Source organism: Epinephelus fuscoguttatus, linkage group LG20 (genome assembly GCF_011397635.1).
Source record: "Epinephelus fuscoguttatus linkage group LG20, E.fuscoguttatus.final_Chr_v1".
Classification (NCBI taxonomy): Eukaryota; Metazoa; Chordata; class Actinopteri; order Perciformes; family Serranidae; genus Epinephelus; species Epinephelus fuscoguttatus.
Genome location: NC_064771.1, coordinates 8429964 through 8439353, shown reverse-complemented (window position 1 = coordinate 8439353; position 9390 = coordinate 8429964). Strand labels below are relative to the sequence as shown.

General features: G+C 41.5%; 1 protein-coding gene across 10 annotated transcripts in view; it reads right to left on the bottom strand.

The window, feature by feature from the left end:
- Window positions 1-6: 6 nt before the first annotated feature.
- myocd (myocardin) overlaps window positions 7-9390 on the bottom strand; it is a 126218-nt gene continuing 116834 nt past the window's right edge. For 7 of the 10 annotated variants that reach the window (XM_049562718.1, XM_049562723.1, XM_049562725.1 and 4 more), the window contains 4 exons: window positions 7746-7886; window positions 7196-7324; window positions 5135-5192; window positions 7-4959 (listed from right to left, as the gene is read on the bottom strand). In XM_049562718.1, coding sequence (XP_049418675.1) covers window positions 4343-4959; window positions 5135-5192; window positions 7196-7324; window positions 7746-7886 — 945 coding nt within the window. In that variant the 3' untranslated portion in view covers window positions 7-4342. The remainder of the gene's footprint in view (window positions 4960-5134; window positions 5193-7195; window positions 7325-7745; window positions 7887-9390) is intronic. The other 3 variants (XM_049562720.1, XM_049562722.1, XM_049562724.1) reach the window with 3 other exon arrangements.

Genomic DNA, 9390 nt, shown 5'->3' with positions numbered 1-9390 from the left:
GCTGTGATAAGTTTATTGCTCTTCTTTTTTGTTGTATACAGTGATGTTTTTGGATTTTTTTTTACAATAGTAAAGCAAGTCAGTGGCCAAGCAACATGGAAGCTTCTGTCAGACGTGATTTTTTTTTTTCCTTATGAGGGAAAGTTATTGCAACATGAGCCCACCTGATAAAAAAGGCCAGCAGATATTCTTACAACAGAGGACAGGAAGTAAAGAATATCAGCTTTGCCATATATTAAAGATGAGTATTCGTAGCCTACATGTAACTAGTTAACAAGTGCAACACTTCATAAGTAACAGGAAAAAAGCAATATTTGGTCTCAACCAAACACAATGAGACCTGTTAACAGAGGACATAACTGTAAATGGAAGACATGTTTTGGCCGATGCACTTCAAATAGGTTGACATTTTGGAAAGTACCGGTTTCATGTATTTGCTTTTGTGCCAATGGTTAGATGAGAAGACCGATAGGCCTACCACTGTCATATTTGTGCAGGAAGCAAAATTTGGATTTTTAGGATGGCGAAGGCACGACCTGCCCTATCGCTCTATGACTGGCTAGCACTCGTTGCCTTCCTTTGTTGGGTTGGTTAATTTTAGGCAAGAGGAGTGGGACTGGTTAGGGTAAGCTGCTTTCACACCACCTGATGGGGAGTCAACAGAGGGGAAGCGATGTTCAATTCGTAGGTAGGGATATGAAGTGTTTGCCATCCATGCGCACACGTACAGATTTTCAGTGTTGAACTTCTGGCGGTTGCTTTGTGACTTTGGTTGATCAAAACGCAGGCATTGCAGAACAGAAAGATGACAAAATGGAGGAGCTAATAATGCTGGCGTCTGAATACCCAGACTTTACGCTCTAGCAACTTAGAAGAACAACCAAAAGAAGAACTGGGTCTGGGATAACAATTCAACCAAACTTCAGATGACTGGTAAACTGTCCAAATATGTAGAACACTTTGGTAATATCAGTGATTTTCATTGTCTTGCTATGTTATAAAGCTACAAGCTAGCTTGCACTGCTAGTGTTTACCAAAGCACCTGCCTGTCACCACAGCTGTGGATCATAGCGGCAGGAGCCACTTTTCAAAACACTTTGCTATTTGGGGGAACCCTCTTGCAGGCCGGCGGTTACCACCTGGCGGTTTGAAAGCAGCTTTAGTAAGAATGTGGGTCATGCCTTTGCCATCCTAGGAAAAAAAAAAAACATTGCGTCTGGTAAACATGAACACGGTTAGCTTAGCTTAGCTAGCTTAGCACAACAAACAGGCAAACTGCTAGCCTGACTGTAATAAGATCCACCTACCAGGGCAAATAAAGCTCACTAATTAACACATTATATTTCATTTGTTTAATTTGTACAAAAACCAAAGTGTAAAAACAAGTTTTGATTTTCAGAGGGGTTATGTGCTGGATTCATTTAAAAGATACGTGTTAGTCAGCGAGCATTATCTCAGCTAGCATCTCAGGTGCTAGCTGAGATAAATTTGACTAAGAGAGAGGCTGAAAATGTTGCCGAGAACAGGGAGGTACATAGGCTTGTGGCCAAGTGTTTCACAGGCAGCAGTAAGTTAGCTAGCAGGCTAGGTGTTTCCCAGTTTCCAGTCTTTATGTAAGCAAAGCTAATACAGTGCCCCAGGGATGACATTTTTCTGTAGGCCAACGCAGAAGTTAGCATTGCACCGGTTCCCCCTTCAAAAAGGTCTATGGGATTTTTCCATTGGATTTTGGATTATTGCTGAAAATAAACTCTGTGACTGACAAATGATTATGATACTTGCTCGTTCTGTTCAGCAAGATAATTTTCACAAATGAACACCACTTTTGTGATCATTGAAGTCTAAATGCAATCACCAGAAGTTAAAAGCTAACGTTGGCTATAAAGAAACTACACCGTGGTCACATGAGCTGACATCACCACCATAACAAGTCTGTAAAGCTCTGTTTGGCATGGTTCAGCGTGATGATCTGTAGTCTCATTTAGCCACTTGTTAGCAACCGCCTTTTTAAAAATACATTGTAGCTTAAACGTTCACGAGAGGAGGTATTTACTGACACATTTTATGGCATAAAACAAAATGTTAAAGTCTCTTAGGCTTGTGTTAATCACAGACCTTATTTCAGGCATCTAACCAAAACCCCATTCAAAACCCCACTGACTTCAAGATGACGGAACCAGGATTGCAACAGTGCTACCTCATTTGTGGGTTTTACGACTCATTCCTGGGGCACTCTATGGGCTGCAGCCAAATATTTAGTGTAGCCTATAGATATTAGAGTGGTATTGATTTTCTCATCTAACTCCCTCCTTGAACTTTTTACATGTGTTAAAAACACAAATACTGACCTAAACTAAAAACCATGAAGGTAATTTGAGTCTGAAATTCTCTCATTAGTGTAATTACTGTGTGTTAAGGCTGGCTCTGGTACACGTTTATGCTGTGTTAACATGCAATATTCACAGTAAAGATCTGAATATATTACATTTTCCTATTCACAAGTGCTAAGAATGGACATGTCCACTTCATAGGATTCTTTAAAGAAAGTGATTTAAGTAAGCATGGCTTTTCCAAGTGGTTCCTTCACTTTGTATCACATTTTAAGAGAACTGATTTACTAAGAAATGTCCATGGTCAAAATGGCAGTACTGGAGTTTTTCCGTTAAATCAAAGAGCCCCAATCTATTAGAAAGGAATGTCAGTATAAATACAGGATAAATATAAAAACACAAAATAAATAACTGTGGCCTGGGAATAGAAAGGGTGACATTTTAAGTACATAAACTTTCTAATAATTAAAAATAGCAATTAAGTTGCATTTTTCATAAATATTTTTCTCTGATTTTGCTGCTCAAGAATAACTGATGTTGACTTATGTTGGCACTTTCTATATTAAAGGGAAAGTTCACTCAAAAATTGAAAAAAAAAATACCTGTCAGGCCTTTTATTAATCTAGGTTGTTTTGGTGTGAGTCGCAGTGTTGGAGATATCAGCCCTAGAGCTATCTACCTTGTCTCCAATATTCAGTTGGAGTTCAGTAGAAGAAGAAAAAAATAATTTCCTACATGAAACTGCTCCCAACAAGGTTTGTGGATTATTTTGAGTATCTGGGTGGGTAAGGATTTCTGGAACTGCTGTTGAGTTTTAAAATGTATTTTTTGTGGCACTTTGGACACCATAAGCTGAGTGCCATCTAGTTCCATTATACTGGAGACAAGGCGGTCATCTTTATGTCCGATATCTCTAACACTCTCCAACTCAGACCAAAACAAACTAGACTGATAATACAGGCAGGGGGACAAATATGAATTTTTGAATTTGAGGTGAACTGTCCCTTTAATGTCTGTCAACAGCTTTCAGGGGAATAGCACAGTACTAACACATTGAAAAGGGGAAACTGGTATAAAAAGATGGTAATAAAAAGTTGTTGGAATAAGGCACAGGTTTTTTGCCGATTAAAATTGATAAGACCAAAGGTTTCTCAAAGACATTCATTTCTCTCCATAATGTCATTCTGTCGATAACTACGCCAAATAGTGAAAAGAAAGTTATATAAAAAAAATCCTTCAAAGAAATGACAACCATTTCTACACACGTATTCTAAGCTCAAGCAAACTGTGACAAATGTATATGTAGCTAGAGGTGCACAGTGAGATAAGTTTGTCATATTTACATTGTTTGATAAACTGATTACATAATACACTTGATTTGTGGTTTGTGTCTTCTCCCACACCACTGACAAAATATATGCAGACGTCAACTTGTCTCTGTCAGTACAGTTAAGATATTTACAAAATGGCCATACTAAGCAATCCAATTCACCTTGTAATTCCTTTCTTTTTTTTCCAGTAATACAAACATAGACTCAGAAAATATACAATGATTGTCAAAATGTGTCTTCAAGTCTAGGTGGTGTAACACTGATATTGCATAAAGTGTTGGTAGAACACTGTAATCTCGTAATCCATTATCTAGAAAATCCTTCATGTGTCCACTGTTATACTTATTTGGTAGTTGTGCACATTGTTGTCCAAAAAGGGCAAAGAACATGTCAGAAAGCACCTAGTCCTCGGATTCTGGATATGATGACAGCATGAGAAGCTCATTTCTATGAAGTAGAGAGAATAAGTCAAAATATAATTCTGTAGTTCGACTTTTGACTCAGCCGTCAATTTTTGAAGGTAGGCTTACAGTCTACTTAATGTTACATCCCACTGATTTATGACAAGAGGCACATTCTGGCACTTGGACTAAAGCTGTTAGAAGTCAATGTTTCTTTGGTATGGTCATGATATCAGCAGTCCGTACAGCAACTTGGCGGCTGATGGCTAGCATGTTGCTTTCACCAGTGTTCCAGGTGAAGGTCCATGGCAGAGTTTAAGTTAATGTCTGTGACATCCAGGAACTCTGTGTTGAAGATGCTGGGCCCACTGGGTGGAGCAATACTGAAGGCTGTGGCTGAGCTGGGTGGCGTCAGGTCCAGCCACTCCATCGTCTCCCATGGCGTCTCGCTGAAAGTCATGCTGACCATTCCCTGCACCTCAGGGACGGTGGACACCTTGGTGCCGATGGGCGACAGAGGGGTGTCCATCAGATCTCTGTTGGTTAGAAGTTTGTCCTGTTGGGGATGGTGAGGGTGGCGGTGGTGGTTGTGGGGGCTGCCATACCCTTCGCCATCTCTGTTCCCTTCGTCTTCCTGCCCCCCGTCCTCAGTAGGCATTTTGAGAAGGGCCACCTCCCCTCCCCGGCCAACTGGACTTCCCAGCAGATTCTCCAGGTGGCTCTCAGTGATGTGATTGGCTGAGTGGTCGTAAGGGAGCTGGCTGGGGGACAGGTGTTCGTAGTGTCTGTGGAACCTCGGGATGAGGAGGCCGGGACACCCTGGGGACACAGTAATGTGAGGCACAACTTTGGTTACAGAGGCCCTCTCCCTCTCTTCTCTGGCGTTAGCTGGCATCTCTTGAAGAGAAAGAGGAGAGGAGGGAGGGTCACAGCAGGTACTGGGATCCCATACCAATCTGTGAGGCACACTGTGTTGACAGTGCACTTGGTGATTTATATGTAGCTTTTAAACCATCCTGCATATGCCTGTGCACTACTAGCTATGCTAATAATCTGTGGAATTTCACATTACCTCCACTCTCTATCAGCACATCCAGAAGTTCGTCCATCTGCTGACTTCTGGTCAGTTGCTGTAACAGTAATAAGAAAGTGATTCTTTTATTAATTGAACAATGTTTTAACAATTAAAATTCAATCCAATTATAATAAAGGATTGTATATGAAAAATATGCAAGCTTTCAAGCAGTCCACAAAGACTTGCAGAGAGTTTTGGTAATACAAACTTTTCTTGGAGACACACCAGTTTAGCTGCCAAGATAAAACTAGCTTAAGACGAAAAGAGACACACTTTCTCTACAGACAAAATTCCATCTCCACCCATTGTATTGGGGTGGAGATGTCTCAGAGACAGAAATTTGGACATTTGTACACAAGCTAGCACACCTACGGTATATCACTATACCCCTCTCTCTCTGTCATTTGGGTGAACTATGTTAGCTTTTCTAGGTTAGTTAACAAGTGTCAAACTGCTTTAGTGTCTAGTTCAACTCGTTGGTTAACTTTCGTTGCTGACAACATTACCAAAGTTGTGGTTAAAATTCCATTCATATTTTATAGATTTTGACTGTAAGAGGTTGCTCTTCACCAGGAAGCTATAACAGCTTGACCGATTCTGGATTTGAGATCTACATAAACATTGATATACAACAGTTTAAAAAAAATCCAAGAACAATATATTGGGCAGTATTTTGGAGAATAAACTCTTACCATTTGATAAGAATTCCTTAAAGGAGCTGTTTATGACATTCAGAGCATTAATATAGCCGCAAACCACAACCTGCTATTTAAAGATAAAGTGGAGTACTGGCTTTCTAAGCAGAGAACTGAGTCACACTACCTCTGTGTGTAATCCCAGTTTCTCTCTCAACGTTTCTCTGTTTGCTGTTGTGATAGACAATCCGGAAGTGTGTGTGTTAGTGCATGTGAGTCCCTGTGTGTGTCTGCCAGTGCTCATATGACAGTTACTGCATATAACACTATCCCAACCCATGGCGATGTTGCATAAGCGTAGTGCCCACCCTCTGATTCCTCCCCGGTTCCCTCCTGGTTAACACTGTTAGCTATGTCAACACCATGGATGTATAAAGAGAACTGGATACAGTGTTGGAGGAAGGACCTTGTTCATTCTTATGAAAATTGCTTAGTGGCGCATGAAGCCAAAAAAGCCTGATTTCCAGGATCTTCCACATTGTAGGGCCCATAAAGCAAGCACAATAGATACTTCACCTGATGAGCTGCTAACTTCCACCAGCCGAGTGGCTACTTCCAGTTTAGCCCTCTGCTAACATGAATGGGGATAAAATGATTTAAATCATGTAACTATTCTACACTACTTCTACACTGCTACCGGACTGAATGGATGAAATCCTGACTGTCTTTTGGGGTTCTATAGCACCATGTGACAGACCTGGACAATGTAATTCCACATTTGGCCACTGTGGAAAATTGACTTTAAAGCCTTGCACTGTTCCTGGGGGCTTGTTAGCACTGTTGCCATTGTTAGCACTGTTATTGTAGTAAGCACTGCTAGCTGCTGGCTCAGCCACCTCCATGTTGAGAACCATATGCAGACAGCTATGGATCTTAGATATGCTCTGAATATTGTACACAGCTCCCTCAAGATTTGTAGACTTTTTCTGTGACCAAGATACATACTGAGCAGTATGTTTTACAGTTGAAAAACTTGTTAGTGCTCTCTGTTTGCGAACTATGTCAAAGAGACCCTGTTTCTAAATTACCTCAAACATATTTGACATTTCTGTACTGTTAATATTGGCTGAGTCAAGCCAATTTATCGGTTGGGCTCTAGTAGCTTCAGGTCAACTACTAAGAATTACATCTGCCTTCAAAAAATGTTTGTACAACTAAAACAGCAATCTGCTTCAGACTTGGTAAAGGGTGGAAAGTTAGTGCAGTGAACAAAGCAAATGGATGAGTAAAAGAGATGCAATACAAGTGATGGATTGAAAGAGACAAAAAACAGGAGGAAAAGTGGGATTAGAGCAACGCCGATAGGTCAATAAAATCTCTGGCCAGCCATTATCTACTGAATTTTGCATGAATTCCAGTTTACCTGCTTCACTGCATCCTCATAGCATGGGGGCTGTCTTAAGACTGATGCATCTGAATCTGAGCTACTGAAGGCAGGGGGAGGGACCTGGCACTTTAAGCCAACATGCCGAGGAGAGGGCATTACTGACATCTATATGAGACATAGGTGAAAAGTGACGTTAGCCCACCAAGTAGAATAGGGGAGCTTACCAAATGTGAGTGTATTACAGATTTTTTTAAAAAAAGCAAAAAGAACTTTTAATCAGGCCCTTGTGGTCGAATCATCTCATCACATTAAACAAAAAAGGAAAGGGTTGGCGTTGTGTTCTCGTACAGGAAAAGTCACCAACATGTGAAGGAATATGTGATGAAAACAGAGGGACTCGGAGATATGACAAGAGCGACAATGCACCTCATAACAAAAGACAATCATATGGAGTCAGAGACAGATCACAAATGAATAGAAAAGAGAAAAACGGTTACGTGAACGTGAGGTGATTCAGATGATTCAGAAGTACATGACACTGACATGACAACATTGCAAATGCTTTTCTTATCGACATAATGTTTACCTTAGGTTGCATATTCTGGTTCTCAGACTTGGCTGAGCCACTGTGGCCACAGTCAGTTGAGTTGGGAAAGACTCCCTGAAGGGCTCTTTGGTCAGAAGGATAAGAACAGTTCACCGCCTGGCCACCGTTCTTCTGCTGCATCTGTAGTAGCCAAAAGTAAAATGGAACCACGTTATCCTATCATATATATGAAGGCAACATCATATTTTCCACTGGATGATTGGTGACTTGGTTTATTGGCATTTCAACCACCTTTACACCTTACATTAAAATGTATTTTGGTAGATTGGATTGCAATAGGATAGTTGTTGATGCTTACATTTAAGATGGACTGTGATCCAATCGGCCAAACCACCATGGGTGGTCAGGGATGTATTGTGACCACATTAAACACAAGTGTAAACTTTTTTCAAACCACAAACAACAACATGGGCAGACATTAGTAATCATGCGGGACTGTGCCAAACCAGCAAGGTTGCAGCTATTAGCCAGTTAGCGAGCTAGAAGAAGAAGAAGAGGAACGCCTATGGATATTAAAGACATTCATGGATGGAGTCAAGACAATCACAACTGAGCCATCTATGAAGCCAACGCTGGACTGGTCCTGGAGTGATTGGATCTTAATCAGATCTCAATGTGGACACTTGAAATGCGCATTAATACCAAGTGTAAATGTGATCAGGTTAAACTGATTTCAGGAAGCACAGCAGGGAACATCTTCCACTATTCATAGGGGATGAATGTGTGGAAAGGGTTCAGAACTTCAGATTTCTTGGCATCCACATCTCCCATAACCTCACCTGGTCTGTCAATACTACGACTGCAGTGAAAAGGGCTCAACAACGTCTGCATTTCCTGAGGCTTATGAGAAGGGACGGTCTGAATAGACAGCTGCTGGTGCATACTAGTGTACTGCATCACAGTCTGGCATGCTGGCTGTTCTGCGATGGACAAGAAGGCTCAGCAGAGGGTAATAAAAACTGCCCAAAAAATCATCGGCTGTTCTCTCCCCTCCCTTGATGACATCGCCAGTAGCCGCTATCTCAGCAGAGCCTCAACCATCATCACAGACTGTACGCATCCTGGTCACCATCTGTTCCGCTTTCTGCCCTCTGGGAGGCGCTACAGATCACTACTACCAGATTCAATCGCAGCTTTTTTCCGACAGCAATACGCACCCTGAACGGACTCAATAACACACACACCACACACCACTAATGCTCCTTCCGTGCAATACAAATAATTGACTCTTCTTCTCCATGTGCAATATTCTTGTTTTATTGATTGATTTTATCTATTTATTTATTTATGTATGTATGATCTAAGTTTTTTTCAAAGTTTTTTTCAAAATTAATCTCCCTGAGGGGAAATTCAATGTTTTCACTCTTGCTTGTCAATTACACACAGGTCCGAAAGACACACACATGCACAAACAGGACCTCCACAAAGTGGAGAGATGTCAGAGTGAGGGGGCTGCCCTTGAGGCGCTGAGCGGTTGGGGGGGTTCGGTGCCTTGCTCAGGGGCACCTCGGCAGTGCCCAGGAGGTGAATTGGCACCAGTCCACACTCCATATTTGGTCCGGACGGGGACTCAAGCAGGCGACCCTCCGGTTCCCAACCCAAGTCCCTATGGACTGAGCTACTG